General features: G+C 44.4%; 1 protein-coding gene across 5 annotated transcripts in view; it reads left to right on the plus strand.

The window, feature by feature from the left end:
• LOC135020940 (protein-lysine methyltransferase METTL21E-like) overlaps positions 1 to 21,406 on the plus strand; it is a 70,334-nt gene extending 48,928 nt beyond the window's left edge. For all 5 annotated transcript variants that reach the window (XM_063953219.1, XM_063953221.1, XM_063953222.1 and 2 more), the window contains 2 exons: positions 14,589 to 14,706; positions 20,826 to 21,406. In XM_063953219.1, the coding sequence (XP_063809289.1) occupies positions 14,589 to 14,706; positions 20,826 to 21,238 (531 nt within the window). In that variant the 3' untranslated portion in view covers positions 21,239 to 21,406. The remainder of the gene's footprint in view (positions 1 to 14,588; positions 14,707 to 20,825) is intronic.
• Positions 21,407 to 22,263: the final 857 nt, after the last annotated feature.

Raw genomic sequence — 22,263 nt, forward strand, 5'->3', positions numbered from 1 at the left:
TAATAAAGTTAACTAGAAACGAAATAAGGCATAAAATGAACAACCAATGCGGAGAGAGGATTCTTTCTAGAATCTCTGGGGTTGTGACCATTGAAACTATTGCTATGGGGCCCACAAAGTTCGGGCTATGGACTGCCATTTATTTAACTAAATGGTGATATTATGTTAGACTGAAACGTTTATTCATTTATATTGCAGTTGCTATATTGTTCCTACAATGGAATAGAATGATGGCCTCACTTTGGACAATTTTGGGGCCTATGTAACTAACTGCGAACTACAGGTAACGATGAATGCTACTGTACTTTAAAACATCAGGCAGGCTCATCAGGCAATACCTGCAGTCGGAGGTTATTATATTGTCAAAGTCAGAAAAATATCATGCTACACGTTGCCATATATTCACCTCATGCGCGTGCCTGCTGCACGTGCACATTCTCTCCCGTGCGTGCGGATACTCGCAGCCGCGTGATGGCGCCTCGGCCATGCGCTCGAGCGCGTGGTATGTGCATTTACGGTAGAGTTTGTGTGCGTCTAGCGGGCGACTCAATCGTTAAATAATAACACCAAATAGTATGTTTTATAGATAATGTTCCCCTTAATAATGACTGTAAGTTTGTTTAATGTAAATGGTCGCTGGACAGAGGAATTCCTCTTTGTATGGTACGAAGGGTCAGACAGGGTTTGAACAGCTGTGTCTGGTACCTAACTAAAGAACATTTTAATAGCAACAATCCGGTGTTGGTTAGGTAAAGATTAATCGCTCCTGCGTATAGTTATGGCCATTAGTAGATTCTGGACATTTCATATATTTGCGATTCATTACCCATGCGGCGGGAATCTTCAGATTCCCTCCCACCTGAGCAGTTTGATATAGTCACAGCCCACCTGTTCAAACTAACCTATGACCTTTTGTTATGATACGAGGAGACATTCCTGTGTCCAACGAACAATGAGATTATAGGTCCCTTTGTAGTATACTGTACTCAGTGTATATAAGATCAGCCAGCCTGGAAAGCTCTCTCACTCCACAAACGGTTTTCATATTGACTAACTCGGAGCTGGTACCAGGCTGCACAGCGATCGTTCCCAGTGTGTGTAAGTAATTCTCTGCAAACCAACTTATTCTCTGTTTGTATTGGCCATTCCCTCTCTCTGTTATAGTATAGGATTGTGACGCTATTGTATATTTCTGTCTAGATATTCTGTTAGAATTATATGTTAGCTTGTAGTGTATGACTTGTAACTGTTTCCCCTTTTCAATATAACTAATAGCTTGTTAGTAAAGGTGTTGGAACCTTAGCACGGTATTGTGTGTTCATTACATTGCAGAGGGTAATAGGAGCGTCTCGATCGTTCAAACAGCTTTAGTGTTAATCAGGTTAAGCAGCGTTATATCGCTACAGTGTTTCAGAACAAGGTTTACAGCATAAGAGTATCCTTTCTGTGTGTTACATTCAAGGTTTACTGATTATCATCTTGTGAGCGTCTGCGCCGCTCGTGATCTCCTCGTGGTCTCGAGCGTCCGCTACGCTGGTAGCGTAGCATTACGGTAGTCGCTCGCCTATAGCGTGCTCGACACCACTCATTAAGCTGTGAGCGAGCGTGCCGCATGTGCGTCTCGATCACGGCCGAGCGTATGCTACGCTAAGTGCGTACCCTTACGGTACCCCATACGCCAATTGCGTACTGTCTCTTACCCATTATTGTGAAGGTTATAACGTAATCAAATCAGCATTATCAATATTTACCTCAATATCTCCAACAGTCTGACGAGACAGTCCTATAAACTCTGTCAATGTTCTACGTTCCATATGCCAAATCCAGGCTGTATTCTCTCCAGCATGTCTCTACCTTCACTTACAAGAAAAAAAAGATTGTTTATTTCACACCCATCACAGTCTATACTTTGCACTAACAGTCCTTACTCAAAGAAGATCTGTTGAGGGGGTACACATGGAGAGATGTGTCCCAGAGATGTGTCCTGAGCAATCTAGCACAGATCGCTCAGCACACACCTATGGACGCTCAGCACACACTCAGGGGGAAAAAAAAACAAAAAACGCTCGCTTCACCCAGCAGTGAAGTGAGCGATCTGACTAGATTTGGCATGCATAGAGTCAACGATAGCGACGCGCGGGGCCGTGCATCGCTATCGCTATGGGCATACACACGGATCGATGTGTGCTTAACTTCTAAGCAATCTAGTCAGATTGCTTAGAATTTAAGCACACACCTCTACGTGTGTACCCCTGTTTATGCTCTCTGAAGTTTTCAAACATATAAATGTACAGTAGCAGATACAGTCAATTAAATCAGTTTTCTCTGATATTGGGATGTCAGTTCCACTCATTACTGTATAATAAAAACATCAATAAACAGTTACATAAAAAAAATAATGAATGTAGTATTGTACCTGTTGCAGGAACAGCGAAGATACCTTTAGCAATCACATCAGAAAGAGGCATGAGGCCTCATATAATTGAGTAGCACATTGCTGGAATTCCCTTCTATGGTTACCAGCTGTAGCTGGAATTAGTTTAAATTGTTGACAAGTTCACATTTTATAGGCAGAGAGGATGAGTTATATATTATACATTTGCGTTGCCCCCATTCCGAACACATTTAAATTCTCACATCATACTATATATTCACCAGTACACATAGTAGTGCCCCCTGGTGGCTGCATGCAAATCTACAGTATATACAACAACAACAAATTTTGACATTGAAAAAAATCTATATTTATTTATTTTCATGTTAAGAATAACAATAAAAAAAATGATTTAAGAATTATGTAGTAATCTGCTGGGTTCCTCTCCCTTTCACCTTTCTCTCTGCCCCTCTCTTATCCCCGGTCTCCCCTCACCTTGTCTATCTCGTGTTTGTCTCATGTCTGTTTCTCTCCCACCACCCCCTCTTTTTGACCCATTATCTCCTCTTCTTTTCTCTCTCACTCCCTCCTCCAGCCTTCATATTTACAATACTGCACCTGCCCAGGTTTAACCCATTAGGTTTCAAGTGAGGCCTCTGCCTATGTATACAGGCCTTGTGGAGTTGTGGAAGCCAGTCAGGTTAGCTTGTGGAGACAGGGGATGCAGTCAATTTACCTACAATCAAAATCCCGACAACCATTGACCAACGGTCAAAATCCCGACAAGGTCAAAATCCTGACATGGTCAAAATACCGACATTTAAAATACAGACAAGGTCAAAATACCGACATTTAAAATACAGACAAGGTCAAAATACCGACATTTAAATGTCGGTCAGTTGTTGTCGGGATTTTAAGTAAAGCAGAATGGAGGCTCCGCTCTAATATATCAAGACAATAGTGGCTCTTAACAAGATTTTTTTTTTTTTTAAAGAATAACAATTTAATAAAAAACACAAAATATATTATGCATATAAAACACAGGAAATAACATGAATTGATGTACAGCATCAGACAAAATTAGTCCAAAAATAATACTGCGTAGGAGACCACAAATATGTTGAACTCGATGGACAAATTGTCTTTTTTCAACCTCAGATACTATGTTACTATGTTACTACTATATTAAAAAGAGGTATAAATGACCCTGAATATTGGGTCGGGAGCAGGGCCGACGTGGTCCTACTGAGGGCACTTGAGAAAGTCAAGATGATAGATAGAGACATGTTACTGTCCAAAATGAAAGAGATGGATAAAAACTCTGAGACCAAATAATGAACAACAATTGGCATTTATTACTACATACAATGATTATTGTCCAAAAATCAAACGTATTGTTTAGAAAAATTATAATATACTCAAACAAGATAATATACTAACAGACATACTCCCAGTAGAGCCGGTGTTTGTTTTCCGAAAATGTCGGTCCTTGAGGAATACATTTGCACCTAGCTTTTTAAGACCTGAAAAGAAACAAATGTCTGATAAAGATTCATGGCTTTCATGTAAAATAAAAGGCTTTCATAAATGTGGAGGAAACAAATGCATCACTTGTAATTACATAGAAAATAAGACACAATATGTTAAGACCGATAGAGGGGGAAAACAGTATGAAAGTAAAAGTCATATCAACTGCAACTAGATCCATGTGATTTATATTTTATCTTGCGACTGTGGCCTTAGATATGTAGGCTGCACTTCGAGGAAGCTCAAAATTATATTTCTCGAACACCGTACAAATATTTTTGAAGAGACTCACCCATAGTGTCTCTCAGCATTTCAATTACTTTCATAATGGTGACCCCAAAAGTCTCAAATTAATAGGAAGAGTACATATCCCACTAAGAAACAGGGGATGTGACTGTTTCAAAAGATTATGTCAACAAGAAGTGTACTGGATGTTCAGAATGGGGTCTATCTACTGAGAAGGCTTAAATGAAGCAGTAGAGCTGAATATGATCATCTGACAGCCCCTGCACCTACAGTATATCCATTCAACAAGTACATCAATTTTAATATTACCTTCCTCTGTACATATCCTGTTTACTGAACCATATTTTGCATAATGCATTTGAGGTGAGAATGATTTCTTGCACTTCTAGCGTGATGAGAGCACTTTATCACTCTCTCTCTCTCTCTCTCTTCGTCCTTAGCCTCTGTTCCTGCTTTAGACCACTACATATGGCTTAAGCCAAATGTGATGTAATATTTGACGATGTCAATGAAAATTTATGTTCTGCTGTTCGACACTAATCCTTTTCTAAATACGTTATTCCACGATGCTTTAATATCTCAGTATTTATTATCTAATCTTGTCCACCTTGATAATATGCCCACTATACTTTAGTGGTTTTACAAAACCAACAGGTTAATGGGAAGACTGTGGCTGTGCTGGCGTCTGACGTTTCCATGGCAGCGGTTCCCCCCGCATCTGTCGGGACGTCAGTACTGATGATGCGGTGGGGCATACTTGCCTACCTGACCCTCTCCATGAGGGAGAAAATGCTCTGTTCCTGGACTTTCCTGGTAATGTATGATTGCCATCACCTGTGGTGAAACACCTTTCTTATCAATTAACTAGCTCACCACAGGTGATGGCAATCATACATTACCAGGAAAGTCCAGGAACAGAGCATTTTCTCCCTCATGGAGAGGGTCAGGTAGGCAAGTATGCGGTGGGGGCGATGGCCATCGCCATCACTAGTGACTTCCAGGGAGCCGAAGTGCTGGGGCACTTCAGTCACGTGACCGGCTATCAAATGTGTTTCAGATGCATCACATGATGCGCATTTGACCTATTGAGACACACCAGGAACTGTTCCCTGGGTGATATCAGGGTAAACAAAACTAATGATTGGCTGGAACTATATCTTTCTCTATGTAAAACATAAATGAAATATAGAACTATCAATTTGTTTATGTGAAATGTCCCCCTACAGGGATTAGTCTGTCTCCTTTTTATTTGCATATTGTTTTTATGCATATTAGATTTGATTGTTTGAACTAATCATCCAGGTGCCAATTAAGCCACCATATTGGATAGGGTATATAAACCCCAAACAGAGACAGCACATTGTGGCCAGATGCATCATCGCTTGGAAAGTTATAAAATGGAAAGTGGAAAAAGTACCAGCCAATCAGCTTCTAACTGCCATTTTTCAGCATTTGACATGGCAGTTAGGAGCCGATTGGTTGGTAGATTTTCACTCTCCATTTGATCACTTTCCAAGCGATGATGCATCTAGCCCTATACCTTTGAAAAAGCTGCAGGCTATGTGCAGCGAAACGCATCAGTGCTGCTTATCTGGTCAGGACGTTTTACAAGTTTGGAGCCAAACAAGCCTTTGGTAATTATCATCTCATCAAAAGAGACTCATAGGGGTCTCCGGTTTACTACGAATACTGCACTGCGTGAGGAACTTATCCCTAAAGCGGGACATGCCAAAGCTGCAAATACCTCTAATAGTGAATCGACCACTGTATTATCTACTAGACTTTCTCCACATGTAAGAGACTCTTGCTACAATCTAACTTAATACCAAACAAGGGTATACCTTTGGAACAGACTCCTGCAATGAAATACTGATCTATCTCCTGACCAAATATTCAGTGTAATTTATACCTCTTTTAAATATAGTACATGAATTCATGTTATTCCAAGTGTTTTATATGCATAATATATTTTGTATTTTTTATTAAATTGTTATTCTTTTAAAAACAAATGTTCTTGTTAACAGCCACAATTGTCTAGATATATTAGAGCGCAGCCTCCATTCTGCTTTACTTTGTATTACTGTGGGAGTGACTTTCTTTTCATATATTTCTGGCTGCAGCTTAGTAAAGAATCTCATACACCCATCGCCTGAATATGCCTTGTTTAACCTTTTTCGCGTTGTCGGGATTTTGACAGCTGGGATTTTGATTGTTGGTATTTCATACTAAACCCGGAGACAGTCCAAATGGGACTGTAGCAGACAAAAGGGTAGATATGTTAAGCCTGGAGAAGTGATAAATCAGGCATTAAGCAGTGATAAGTGGAAGGTGATAACGCACCAGCCAATCAGCTCCTAACTATCATTTTTCAAATCTATAATGATTGGCAGGTGTGTTATCCCCTTCCACTTATCACTGCTTTATCACTTCTCCAGTGAATCTGGAAAGTATTCACAGCGCTTCACTTTTTTCCACATTTTGTTATGTTACAGCCTTATTCCAAAATGGAATACATTCATTTTTTCCCTCCCCTGTGGGGATGTTTTTCAGTGGCAGGAACTGGGAGACTAGTCAGGATAAAGGGAAAGATGAATGCAGCAATGTACATAGACATCCTGGATGAAAACCTGCTCCAGAGCGCTCTTGATCTTAGACTGGGGCAACGGTTCATATCTCAGCAGGGCAACGACCCTTAGCACACAACCAGTACATCAAAGGAGTGGCTTCAGGACAACTCTATGAATGTCTTGAGTGGCCCAGCCAGAGCCCAGACTTGAATTTGATTGAACATCTCTGGAGAGATATGAAAATGGCTGTGCACTGACGCTTCCCAACCAACCTGATGGAGCTTGAGAGGTGCTGGAAAGGGGAATGGGTGAAACTGGCCAAAGATAGGTGTGCCAAGCTTGTGGCATCATATTCAAAAAAACTTGAGTCTGTAATTGCTGCCAAAGGTGCATCAACAAAGTATTGAGCAAAGGCTGTGAATACTTATGTACATGTGATTTCTTAGTTTTCTTTATTTTTAATAAATTTGCAAAAATATAAAAAAAAAAATAGTTTTCACGTTGCTATTATGGGGTATTGTGTGTAGAATTTTGAGGGGAAAAAATGAAATTATTCAATTTTGGAATAAGACTGTAACATAACAAAATAAGGAAAAAGTGAAGCGCTGTGAATAATTTCTGGATGCACTGAACATTTGCCCCAAAGAACTCAGAGAGCCAGGAGGCCAGTATCTAAATCTGCAGGAGGCAGAGGGGACCATTAAATTCTGTGACTGTGCATGTAAAGTTTTGGAAGCTAGGCCAGGCCTTTATTTGTGGCCAAACCTGCAAGACACAGACAGGTCTGAGCAGTGTCAGACTGAGGCATGTAGGGCCCACCGGGAAAATGCAGCTGTAGGGGCCCATGTTAGGGGTGTGGCCAGTCTGCAGAGGGGGGGTGGCCTGCCAGCTCATTGGCTTAACTAACCATTAGAGAGTGCAACTTTTGGGCCCCTTCATAAATATATATAGTAAATTCAGCTGCTGCATGCATGATAATGTACCTGATTAATAACAGATTAATAACAGCAATGCACTGTAGGAAATACACCATTGTCCAGTATAAGGTAACATATGTATAATGTATAATGCAAGTGCACAGTCTGGAACCTGATCCTTAGAGCAGGAGGTTGGCCCCCCAGGCTGTGGAGCCCACCGGTGGTTTCCCCTGTACCCCTGTGGGCCAGTCCAAGCCTGGGTCTGAGACTCTGAGTTGAAGGATAGCTGTTAGATAGGGGGCAAGAAGTGAGTTAGTGTCCCGAGTGAGAGCTAGGATATTATTTTTATTTTCATTTATGTATGTTATCAATAAAAGCTTAATTTTATTTGGTGAACCTAAAAATAACTGCTTATTGACGCAATACTGTACCTAAACGCTGCACCGCTATATATTTATAGAGAGAGAGGTAAGTACAGAATAAATGGGTGCAGCATGTGCTGGGTGGATACCCTGAACATACTGGACCCATTATGGATACGCAACTGCAAACGAGACAGGAAGGTTCATTGAATGCTTTATATTTTTATGTTTATAGGTTATTTTCCAGTTTTCAGCTCACAACAGTACCTGTTATTTTGAAAGAGGTATCCATGAATATCAGATTCTGTTTGCACATAATTAATTTTTACTAGGTGCAATTGCTTAGATAAAAATTGTTCCAGTGCCAGTATACTACTGTACCTTGTTGACAGAATGAATCTGCATATCAGTTCCATCTTAGCATAGGCGTGCGCAGGGGGGGGTGCCTGGTGCGCACAGGCATCCCCTAATGTCCGACAACCCGATCTCAGATGCCTGATGCAGCGATCGCTGAGCAGGCTGATTAATGTCCCCTCTGCGTTGCACTCTGTCAGGACTGCATTACTGAACGGATGCCTGGGTTAATCAAGGATGCCACTGCCACCGGCTTTCAAACTCCAACTCTACCTCAATGTACAAAAACAGCGTGATGTGATGACATCATGCTGCTCGCACGCCCACCCGTCACACGCCCACCTCTCTCCTTCTATTCTATGCCAACGCCAGCCACTGATGAGGATCAGCATGCAGCTAGCGTTCCTTTTAGGAAGACAAATTCAATTCTGGCAGGCGGTCGGCAGCAGCATTGACACGTAACGCGTTTTTCCAGTAGCAGCAGTAACTAGTCTGCGACTGTCCGTGTCAGTGAGTGACTACAGCTTGGTGCACACCACAACATTTGACAATGCATCTGCATTATTAGGATTGGTACAAGGGTGGATATTTTATATTGCGTTGACTGTCAATAGAGGGTGCAGGACACGCCCAAAAGGCGGTGCTAGGCACACCCCTCCAAGAGAGCACCCCCTAATAAAATGTGCTGCGCACGCCTATGCATCTTAGTCTAAATGAAAATAAGTCTGTCCTGTAATCATACAGTACTTGCCCCTCCTGTAGAGGTTCTATTAAGAGTAAATACAAAGTTAATGCATTTTCCAGCTCTATTTAATCAGTATGACAGTACCAGAGTACTGACCAAGGCAGGATTATAGGAGGGGTGACAGGGGTGATCGTCCCGGGGCCCCCACACACTGTCTCCCCAGAATTGACAACATCTATTCTAACCAGAGCACAACATATAGCTGTGTGTCCTTTCCCTACCGTGGCACAGCTGTTCATTAACAGTAGTCACTGAGGTGCTCCTCACTATGCAGTCTCATGGGACATTAAAACCCACGAGACACTGTCCTGGAACTGCCCGTGTCCGCTGCAATGATAGAGGAGTTGCCAAGATGTCAGGACTCAGTGCGCTGTCCTGGCTCCCTGCTCTCCCGGCCCCTGCTCAGGCTGCTGCTCTGTGTGTCCGGTGTGTGTCCGCATCCAGTGTGTGTGTTTTCTATTGACAGCTGCTGTTATTAGGGACTCGGGGATAAGGGGGAATGGCATCAACTGTATTAGTTGGTGCCCCCACAACTTAGCTGTACCTTGACCCCCACAAGCCTTAAACCAGCCCTTGTACTGGCTGTTCTACAGGGGATGTAGTCCACGACTCCCATAGAGTGAAAATAGAACCTGTAGCGAGTGCAGTGAGCCACCAAGCCCCCAGCATGGTGAGCATAGCGAGCCTGCAAGGGGCTTCATTGCACTCACCTTCTGCCGGTATTCTGGAGGATGGGCTCCCGGCATCAGTATGCTAGCCGCCGGGATCCCGTGCCCAATGCATTCTGCAGTGCCGTTGTTCTATCCTGTGTTTCTCAAGCAGTTACTGTATGCATTTGATAAAAGGAATTCCGGCTATTTATCTGTACTTTGATCAATAGATGAGTATACTACTATATACACACCTTTTACTGTAAGTCCACAGAAGAAGCAGAATTGTTATGTGCAAAAGAATGCCTGAAGGAGGCCAGTATTTTATGACAGTGTAACACCCTGACTATGCTGATTGTAATAATATATATAGATATAAATGCATAAAATGCCCTGTATGTTAATCCCCTTATACATGGGTGACAGTAGGGTATATCTTCAGCCATCCTGTTCATGACGCCAAATGTGATCCTCCCTTGGGGATTATAATATAAGTCCCTTTGTAAGTGTGATGGTGTGCACTTTGTGTATTCTGATGCCGTACCCAGAGGCGGATTGGCCATAGGGTTTACAGGGAAGATTCCCGGTGGGTCGACGCACCTGAGGGGCCTGTTTTGTTTGAGGACATGTGGTCCTTTCTATAGACATAATGAATAAGATGCAAAATAATTTGCATATATGACAGTTACTTTGCCACTTAGCCTGTGATTGCAGATGATCTAGTGTATGCTCTGTCTGCCTGCTTGGCTGACATATAAGATTGAGTGAATAGTGATTGGGATACGGTTGGTGTAATAAGCAAGAAAATATATCTTTCTAAATAATTATATAGTTTCCTAAATTCTGAAGGTGTATCATATAATGTGCTCATAATATTTAATATTTAATTTTATTTCTTTTTAACTTCCCCCTTGATGCTGGTCATGCCCACTATCTGGAAAGACTTGGGGAGAGGGTGCTGCTGCCATGGCCCATGGCTAGACCTTACACCTCTGGTGCTGCCCATGTGGGGGCACTAGTACAAATTTTTCCAGGGCCGCTTTTTGTTCCCAATCCGCCCCTGGCCGTACCTGTTTACTTTCAGTCCTCTTGATCTTCACAGAGAGGTAAGTATTATTAATGCACTCCAGACAATCGTTAGGTTGTGAAAGGGGTTCACCCCTTTCTACTTGCTGTTTGGCCGACAGGGCAAGTTGCCCAAAGATTTGGAACTTTCCCCAGAGTTACACAAGTCCATTGATTTGCAAACTGGTTGGGTGCGAGAGCTCAGGAGATTGTTAAGTCTAGAATAGAAATTGTGCACCAGTATCAAGAAAAATATTACAATGCTCACATCCGACCTACCACCTTGAAAGTTGTCAATAAAGTGTGGAAGAAGAAGAACCATCGCAACAGTAAATTAGATGCGATGTGGGAGGATATCCCATATACAATAGTCAGTGTACCGCATGATGGTCTTTACATCTATCGTGTCCAGAGAGAACGAGATGGACGAATCAGTAATGTGTCTAGAGACCAACTAAAGGTCTGTACTGCTGAAGTATCTGCTCCCCAGGAAGAGGGTGTACCAGGGGCAGAAGGTGGGGGATTATCGGAACATATCCCACTTGAGGATCCCATTGAGCTCCTAATGTTCATGGGTAGTTCAGTCACAACCCATTCCATCAGGAGCATAGCTCCAGAGCCATCATTAGGAAGGTCTACCAAGCTCAGACTTGACCCCCCCCAACAGTAACTAACAACTCAGAGTGTGATTCACCTATGGTTGAGGTCAGAAGGTCAGAATGCAGTACTAAAGGCATTCTGCCCTTACGATACAGAAAGTAACCTACTTGTTGTGTAAATTGTATAAATTAAATGTTATCATAAACTCGTTAGGAATTACTTGTTTATGTATGCCTCCTGATTACATTGTAGCAAGCGAGGACTGTGTTAGGGGTTCTGTAAACGAGAAATATGTTCTGAAATACAGACACTAGGGACCTAGTGCTGTTGGATAGCAACATGGTCAGATAAAATTGTTGTGCGTGAGGACACGCACTCTTTTAGAGGGGGGATGTGTAACACCTTGACTATGCTGATTGTAATAGTATATATAGATATAAATGCATAAGATGCCCTGTATGTTAATCCCCTTATACATTGGTGACAGTAGGGTATATCTTAAGCCATCCTGTGGCCACAACATGCATTGGTGGCAGCAGTGTACAATCAGGGACTTAGCACCCAGTGAAGCCAACATGTGTGAAAAATGTGGCACCCCATGAACTGTAGTGTGACTTTTGTGTCACTTCCCCTACTGAATGCAGCCCTGGCTGGACACTATTAATACTACAGCAAGGAAAGGGTTAACTGTGCCCTGAGTGCTGTTCCTGGCACTAGGACACTGACCAATCAGCAAGAGATGTATGGATCCCAGGGAGAGAGCCGGTTTGTGCTGTGGCAGTTACAGCCAGGTGCTGGGACAGTTGGCAGTTGGGAAGCAGAGGGAGTTGTGAAGGGCTGTTCCTGAAAACCTAGTGATTTTCCTGGTTTCTGTCAGGCGACTGGGGACAGAAACATGAGCAGCTGTGAGAAGTACAGTCATCGGTGAAGCTGTATTTCAGTGCTGCTGATCACTCCCCAGAGACCTTCCCCCAGAGATGCCCTCAGCGAGACGACATTGGAGTGCTCGACCAACCTGAACGGAGCTTGGAGGATGCTGGAGAAGTGAGTGTACTAATAGGGGAGAGCGGGAAGTGGCTCTGGACAGCCCATACAAGGCTATAGGTGGGCCCGCAGAGACAGTGACATAGGGTGGCCTCTCACTGAAGGGGATTTAACGAATCACCTCACAATTCCGCATTTACTCAGCCTAAAGTGACATTTATTGAACACACCTAGCTAAATAAGCTGCCTGGGCTGAATGAAGCAGTAAAATACCGTGCCGAGGAGAAAGATTTAGTCGACACAATATACTGTACTACCTTTGCCTTCCACATAGACAGACTTACCACCGCAACAGCACAGAGACTGTAATTGTTTGTTATCTTCCAGCTGTGGATTTGTAGTTATCCAACGCTGTTGTCGCCTCTTACTTTCAAGTAAAGGAAACTTTTCATGCAAAATATAGCAAGCTAGATTGGATGCAAATAATTGATGTTAGGTAACCATTAGCATCTAAGGAGTGATAGCACAGTACAGCCTAGCCAGATTACTTGCTGTTATCGACAGTTGCATACAATTCACCTCAGGATAGATCCCTGCTACCAAGTGCCTCGGTTAGTGCTCCGTTATCTGGATTTTGTCAGTAACAGTTAATATTGTGTAATACGGAGTTTGATTTTACCACACTTGCTTGATAGAGAGCTGCATAGAGGATTTAACCAGGATTATCCTTCACAATATACAAAAAGTTGACACTGACTGTGTATCACATGGGATACTATTAATTAACAAAAACTTCATGTGCACCAACGTTATGGCCATTAGAAACTGCACAGTATAGACTATAAGGGGAGGTAATATTGATTGGTACCATTTCTAATATAGATATAAAGGTATCTATTGCCAGTGCCTGCTTCATATAGCATTGTTTATGTAAAGTTGCCAATAGCAAGTGTATCTACCTATTCCTGCTCTAAGCTAATTATTTCGTTGCATTTAACGTAAAAGCATTTTGCTCCTTCAGGAAAGAAAACTACTGAGACTACCAGTGGCTGTGAAATAAAATCCCTTTGTTTCTTTGTTGTGTAATTAACTGTTAAGATGTACTATCGAACTGATCGCTATTAGTATTGATGTGACAAATAGTAGCTGTTCATGAAGGGTATCTTTGAACCCTATTATTAGAAAATAAATTGAAGTGTTCATTTAAAGCAACCTAACGTTTGCCTGGAGTGCAATCAGAATACTCAGTGTACACACAATCACACTTACAAAGGGATTTATATTATAATCCCCAAGGGAGGACCACAACAGCACAGCCAAACTTGATTTTGGAGGTTCATTCAATGGCTTTAATCCTAATTACTAGAATACTTTTTATACTCCTCATTTAGGGGGAGATGTATCCAACCTTTAAGAGAGATAAAGTGGAGAAATTGCCTATAATATCAACCAATCAGGTTCAGCAATTTTATAGACTGTGCTATATAAATGACTAGTTACCAGCCTGTCAAAATGACGGAACAACATAACAGTAATGTCAGCCCCGGCGGCTGTGTGCGGCCGAACCATGCAACACTTGAATTGCTCTGTCAGGCACCATCTAGTGGCTTCAGTGTGCAAAACACTTGCAATCCCCCCGTAGAGGTGAGGAGCAGCATTGGAATTTTCTTATATAGGATAACTAGAAGCTGATTGGTTGGTATGGGCAATTACACCAGTTTATCTCTCTTAACCACTTGCCTGGCATGGTCGCATCAGATGCGACCATGCCTGCAAGTGCTTTATTTGACCTGGTCGCACAGGATGCGACCTGGTCGCAATGTTTCCAATGTTCCGATGGTCGCGATGTTTTTGATCGATGTTCCGATGTTTGAATTATTTTTACAAAATAATTAAATAATATATTTTTTCTCTTTTTTTAACTAAAATCATTTTACATAGAGTTAAACTCATGTTCTTCACCTAATTCACTTATAACCCCCCCTCCCCCCCCCCCCCCCCCGATAATTTCTGAGCATTTTTTTTTGGGGGGGGGAATAATCTGTTAAGATTGGATCTCCCCTTTAGTTAATGCTAAATATTTTTTTTCATCCATTAAAATTCAGTAGGCTGATCCTCTTTCACCTATGCGTCATATTTTCGCCATTACCTATGAAGATGTATGCAATGTATGTGACCCAATGCTTCATTCCCACAGGCACTAGTATTGTGTTATTTTTTGGAAAAGCACGGAAAACACTTATGTATCGAGGACAAATGCATAATCGAGATAGGATCTGGAACGGGCTTGGTTTCAATCGTAGCTTGTCTACTTGGTAAGTGTTTCTAAATACAAAGTATTCCCACTTGTATTGGGTGTGAACAAGCAACTATTTTAAGTTTATGCACTGCATCCCACAGCACCCTTCATCTACCTTTTTATTAATTTATTAATTTATAACTTATTAACAGTTATTTATCACCCTTCATCTACCTTATTATTCATTTATTTATTACTACACACTAGGGTTCTTTTTTTAATAGAAAATCCTCCTAAAAACCTTGTCTGGTTGGTGGCACAACTGAAGCTGGGTACACAGGATTGCACCCAGGATTGCACATTCCCACGGACTGGGGAGGCATTGGTTGACAGGGAGAGTGCGAAAGGGAGACAGTGGTGTGCAAGGGAGATAGTGGGTGACAGGGAAAAAAAGGGTTTATGGGTGACAGAGAGCTAGTGGGTGACAGAGACATTGTGTGACTGGGAGAGGGTAACATGGAGATAGTGGGTGACAGTGAGAGGTTTGTTAGCAAATCAAAAAAGTTAGCAATTGGGCAAAACTATGTTGCACTGCAAGTGGAACAGATGTAACATGTGCAGAGAGAGTAAGATTTGAGTTGATTATATTGTTTCTGTGCATGGTAAATACTGGCTGCTTAATTTCTACACTGCAATTTAGATTTCAGTTGAACACACCCCACCCAACATCTTAAATCTGCCCCATCTGCAGTGCAAAATGGCTTTGCCCAATTGCTAACATTTTTGGTTTGCTAACAAACCTGAATAAGGCCCTAAGTACTTTAAAATATTTTCTGATCTGCTGGTCCTCAAGCTTTTGGCAACTCATTCATTGGTGGTGGCCCAGTGGTGCACACAGAAGGGGTTTCTGAGTACCCAGAAAGCCTCACACAAAAAAGAGTGCAGGTGCACTTGAGTAAGCAGAGATTACTAATCAGAATCATTGTAATAAATTCTGCAATTTAATATAGCGTAAAAGTGAGGTTCTTGGCATAATTTCGGCCAAAAGTATGGGCTTACCCACCACGTCCAGGTTACCTCACCATCAGGTAGGTGCCTAACATTCTAAAGGTTAAAGTCCAGGGACATGCTGTCTGTCCTGCATCATCAGGACTTTTCATGAAATTGTGGTTAAACTGGGTTCTTTAGATACATTTTGTGGAACTGCCATAAGAAATTCAGGGATTGATCTTGAGTTAAGCGCAGACTTATACCCAGTGGTGCAAGTAGAAAAAATGTCTTACGGGTACTGTGTGCGCGCTCCCAAAAATGGGTGTGGACAAATGCTACATGGGGCGTGGCCAATGAAAATGGGGGCGTGGTACACATATGGGGGGAGGGGCAGATACACATATGGCTCCAATAGTGCCAGATACAAGTTGCCCCACAGTGCCAGATATACATTGCCCCACAGTGCCAGATATACATTGCCCCACAGTGCCAGATACACATTGCTTCACAGTGCCAGATACACATTGCCCCACAGTGCCAGATATACATTGCCCCACAGTGCCAGATATACATTGCTTCACTGTGCCAGATACACTAATGCCCCCAGAGTGCCAGATACACATTGCTTCACAGTGCCAGATACACATTGCCCCACAGTGCCAGATAAACAAATGCCCCCACTGTGTCAGATATACATTGCCCCCCAGTGCCAGATACAGAAATGCACCCACAGTGCCAGATATGCCCCCAGTGCCAGATACACATGTCCCCCCAGTGCCAGATACACATGTCCCCCCAGTGCCAGATACACATGTCCCCCCAGTGCCAGATATGCCCTCAGTGTCAGATATGCCCCAGTGCCAGATACACATGTCCCCCCATTGCTAGATATGCCCCCAGTGCCAGATATGCCCTCAGTGTCAGATATGCCCCAGTGCCAGATACACATGTCCCCCCATTGCCATATATTCCCCCAGTGCTAGATATACATGCCCCCCAGTGCCAGATACACATATTCCCGCAGTGCCACATATGCCCAGAGTGCCAGATACACATGTCCCCCCTTTGCCAGATATGCCCCCATTGCCAGATATGCCACCAGTGCCGGTATACATGCCCCAGTGCCAGATATGCCCCCAGTGCCAGATACACATGTCCCCCTTTGCCATATATGCCCCCAGTGCCAGATATGTCCCCCAGTGCCAGGTATACATGCCCCCATTGCCAGATATGCCCCATGTGCCAGATATGCCCCCAGTGCCAGGTATACATTCCCCATTGCCAGATATGCCCCCAGTGCCAGGTATGCCCCCAGTGCCAGGTATACATGCCCCCAGTGCCAGGTATACATGCCCCCAGTGCCAGGTATACATGCCCCCAGTGCCAGATACACATGTCGCCCCTTTGCCAGATATGCCCCCAGTGCCGGATATGCCCCCAGTGCCAGGTATACATGCCCCCATTGCCAGGTATACATGCCCCCATTGCCAGATATACATGCCCCCAGTGCCAGGTATGCGCTCCCCTGCTCACCGCTGCTGTCTTGTGTGTGAGGGGAGGAGAGCGCAGCCTGCGCCTCTCCTTCCCCTCAGTGTCCGGCGGGTGGCGGGTGCGGGTGTGTCTGTTCAAATCAGCACCGATCCGTGAGCCAATCAAAGCTCACGGTCCGGCAGCCTTGGCTGCCGGTCCGCGAGCTCTGATTGGCTCACGGGCGGCGCTGAATTAAACGAAGACACTGAGGGGCAGGAGAGGCGCAGGCTGCGCTCTCCTCCCCTCACATCAGCGGCGGTGCGGTGGTGAGCGGCGGGAAGCGGCGGTGAGCAGCAGAGGGAGGGACGGGGAGCGGCGAGGTGCGGCGGCCCGTCGGTGTGGGTACGGCGTACCCACGGCTAAATTCTTAAGGGTACGCCGTACCCACCCGTACCCGCACACTTGCACCACTGCTTATACCTACCCATACTAATACAAATGATATGTATGGAAACATACATTTTTAAGCTTCCATACAACCCAACATGTCCTTTGTGGTTGATTTGACACACCCTCAATGAACTTTGCCTAAATAAGAATGCTGTGCAGCGCTGGCCTGACCAATTTGATGTCCTAGGCAAGAGTCTGTCTGGTGCCCCCCTTTCCCCTGCACAGGGAGATAGTGGATAACTGGGAGAGGGTGACAGGGAAATAGTGGGTGACTGGGGAAGCAGGGATGACTGGGAGATAGTGGGTGACATAGAAATAGTGGGCGACTGGGGAGGCAGTGGTGATAGGGATTGATAGGGAGAGGGCAGCAGGAAGATAAAGGTTGACTGAGGAGGCATATTGTGACAGGGAGATAGTGGGTAACAGGGAAACATTAGATGACAGGGAGTTGGTGACAGAGAGGGTGACAGGGAGAGGTGACAGGTAAATGGTGACAGGGAGATAGTGGGTGGCAGGGAGAGGGTGACAGGAAGATAGTGGGTGACTGGGGAGGCAGTGTTTGACAGGTAGAGGGCGAAAGGGAGACAGTGGGGTGAAAGGGAGATAGAGTGTTACAGGGAGTGGGTGACAGGGAGTGGGTAACAGGGAAATAGTGGGTGACAGGGAGATAGTGGGTGACAGGGAAAAAGAGGGTGACAGGGTGATTATGGATGACAGAGCTAGTGGGTGACAGAGAGACATTGTGTGACAGGGACTTAGTGAGTGACAGTGAGAGAGTGACAAGGAGATAGTGGGTGACAGGAAGAGGGTGACAAGAGATAGTGGGTGGTAGGAAGAGGATAACAAGAGGGTGGCAGAGAATAGTGGGAGAAAGGGAGAGGGTAACAGGGAGACAGTGGATGAAAGCTACAGGCAGAGACAATCATAAGTTAATTACTTCTGGGGCCAGGTGTGAGATGGGCTGGCTCTCTCTGCAGGTAGGGGCAAGGCTGTTCCTCCTATCCGCCTAGCCTCCCCATCATCATCAGCCAGCCAGTCCCAGGAGGCAGACGGGAGGAGTTAGGGCCCTCCTCCTGACCTCCATCTGGAATGAAACTGTTTCACTCATTATAAAGCTGCCGGTAGGTAGTGACTCCTCCTCAGCTGTGGTGACAGTGGCTCTGACAGAAAAGGGGGGCCAGCGATTTGTCAGCAGTTATGGATTCCTGTATGCACAGGACAGATGGAGCTGATCTAGGCCTGTACATATGTTGTAGCCTGTTCAGCAGCCCAAGTGCCCTAAGCCTATCCAGCCTGCCCAGATGCCCTAGGAATTTCCAGATGCACTAGGCAATTGCCTGTTCTGCCTATGCCTAGGGTCAGCTCTGATGTCGTGGTTCAGCTCAATTCCACCTTTTCAGTTGGAAGTTTAGATGAACGTGAAATGCGGATAGCTCTGCATCACCCGTACTTGCGTGTGCTTGGTTTCTGGCGCATGTGTAGTGCGCAAACATGTAAGATATACTCCACACACAGGATTACATTCAACCCAGTATCAGTCCTTTCATTTTCAATCTGCTTACTATCTGAATCCCACACACCTCTGAACTTTATTTATTCCCTCTTTTCACTTAGATATTCCAAAATGTGCAAATACATTGATAAAACACATTTGTTTGGCTATTACTTGTCTTATTGCTCCCAAATGGAATCCTCACTCACCTGAGCCATCTTCTTTAACTATGAATATGAAAGAATACACTCGCCCATGCATGTGGTTGCGGGGGGGTTGTGGTAGTGGTGAGTGTGTGATGAGTGGGTGGGTAAGTGTAGTGGTGTGTACACAGTGAGGATGGTGAGGGGTGTGATGTGATTCGGTAACTTCAATTATAGTTGTGTCTGTTGGAGGTGTTGGGATGTATGTGAGTGGATGTGGGGTTGTGGAGTATGTATGGTTTTAGTGATTGTAGGTATATTATGGTGACTGGAGTGTTGCCCAAGTGTGGAATGTGGTGTGAAAGAAAGGATAATACACAAATAATGGGTTGGAAAATAAACTGTTTATTTGTCAATAGACACAATGCCCTCTACTATATGGACCCTGGACACAGGGCCGTCTTTTCATATGGGCTCTTGCCCAAGGGCCCCAGGAGTATAAGGGCCATAGGCTGATAGCTGAGGGTCCCCTCTTTCCAGGGGTACCAGATTTTTGAAAATCTGCCCTAGGGAACCAGAGATATCTGACCTCAAAGCAGTGGTCCCCATCCAAGCCTGTTAATTGCTCTTCCCAGCCAGATATCTTGGGCTCTGTATGACTTAGAGTTGTTCTGAGGGTACATTTCAAAAGCTGAGACTCTCCACTTTTGGTGGACAATGACAGCTTGTCTCTATTATGCCCAGAACCAGAGATATCAGCCTTCATGCAGCTGGTCCCTGCTCAAGCTCCACACGCCTAATATGCAGTTTTATATATTTGTTGGTGGATTGCTCTGGCTCCTGAACTCTGATCTCCAAGTCCCCAGTACCTCCTGACAAGTGAGACACTCTAATATTTTACCCCAATGAAAGCTAAGAAATCTTTTTCCAGGAACTGGAGATATCTGCAGTCAAGCACGCTGCTCTCTCACCAGAAAATGATGAAAATTAAGCCCACTCCACTATTGACCCCTCCCTTACGTAATTTAACACCCCATACCACCCTGGAAGTCATGTACTGGGGCACCTTCATTCATCCCAATGCCCCCTTCTACAGTTTAGAGTTCTCGCTCCTGCCCCATCTCCCACCATCTGTGTAGTAAAGGAAAAATTAGCAGAAATTACTGCTCCAGGTCCTACATGCTAAGCGGAAGATAGAACACCCCCCACCGCCCGCGGGACATCAAAGCTGCCGCTGATAGCCCCCCCGCCCATGGAGGATGGGTAGGGGCCCCAGTGTATTGCTGAGCCCAGGGGCCCACAGCTGTTAAGATGGCCCTGCCTGGACAGATGGACGGATTCCATAGATTACTTGAGCAAAGTCTTCAAAAACACAACATGTTGCAACAAAATTGAAAATGTGTTTTATAACATACTCCAGGATTGTAATATTGGAATGCTTTCTGTCACAGATATAACAAACAACATTTGTAAAAAATGCAATAACTCTTGCCAACACATTCCATCACCTTCTTCCCAGTCCTGCCCTTCCCCTATGTCAATCGCCAACCACTCACTGCAGGAGCAATGTGCAAGAAGTTGTGGTAAATTAATTTAATAACATGTCTAATTGTATTCTCTTCTATTATTTACAACATTTTCCTGTTGCAGGTGCACAAGTTATAGCTACAGACCTAAAAGAACTCATTGGAAACCTGCAGTATAATGTTATTCGAAATACTAAACTAAAATGTAAACATGTTCCACAAGTTAAAGAACTGACTTGGGGATCTTATCTGGAAGAAACGTTTCCTAAATCTTCCTCAGACTTTGATTACATCCTAGCAGCAGATGTTGTGTATAACCACCCATACCTGGAGGAACTTTTAGAGACATTTCAGCATTTGTGCAAGGAGAAGACCACTATTCTGTGGGCTATGAGATTTCGGAAAGAAAATACTCTTATAGAAAATGCATTCATTAACAACTTCCAGAAATCATTCGACCTGGAGGTTGTCTATGATCTGCCAAGTCTGAACATAAAACTCTACAGAGCTAGAAGAAGATGCAAACTCACTGCATAATATTTATTAATTGTCTAAAAATTCCAATTAAGTTATTCCATGTTTAAAACTAATAATTAGTATGAACAAATATTCACAAACTAAGAGATAAATGGTGTGTTTTATATATTGGCTCACTGGTTAAAATGAAATATGCTCTTCAAATAAATGTATACCAGTGAGGTTTCATGTAAGTGTAAGCGGATCAGTATATGGTACGAAGTCTGCGCCCGTGCAAGTAAATCCCTGCTTACCTCTGTATACGTCTTATGCACTGCCCTCAACCTGGGCTTCTGGGGTCGCTTCTTCGGAGCCCTCCCCGCCGTGGCCCAGCCGGAACTCGACGGCTAGAAAAGGACAAGAAACAGTCTTACTGCGGGGCCACTGGTTCCCTCCAGGGAATAGGTGGCACACCGGGGCAGCTGCGACGTTCACCGATTAGGTGAATGTCATCATCGGCCCGTGGGCCTCAGCTACCCAATCATCACCTATTGGCACTTGCGCACCGAGGTGTGAGCGGGTCCGCTAGGCCTAGCGGGATCCTGCAACCGGTGCTCGACACGGACAAATACACAACTCACAATTAGTACTTACGCAGGCAATCTTGTCAGCTTGCTTGAAGCGCCCCTCCGCTCCTGGGGAAAAAGGACGACAGCAACCTCCCTACAACTAAACAACGGCTAACAACAAACTGAGCCTAATTGTTAGAAACTACAACTTATTGGGCCGGCTACGTCTCCTAATCACTAACAGGTCAAGCAAGTGCAAGTTCAAATGCGAATACATTTATTATGAGGAGTACCTTGTCATCCGGTCCGTCACAGGTTCTGCTGCCCCTCCTGGTGAGGCCCCACTCCCCACGGTCCTTACCCACCTGGGAGCGTACACCCGACGCGAGGGTCAGCCGACCCTCCGCGCCTCACCTACAGCGCACCCCGCCGAGCGGCCGCACAGCACACTCGTCGAGGTACGCAAGGCACGGGGTTCCACCTATTAGGTCAACAGCCCGATGGTGTTCTCCTCCCCTGGTGGGTCTGTTACCGGGT

This window comes from Pseudophryne corroboree, chromosome 2 (genome assembly GCF_028390025.1).
Source record: "Pseudophryne corroboree isolate aPseCor3 chromosome 2, aPseCor3.hap2, whole genome shotgun sequence".
Taxonomy (NCBI): Eukaryota; Metazoa; Chordata; class Amphibia; order Anura; family Myobatrachidae; genus Pseudophryne; species Pseudophryne corroboree.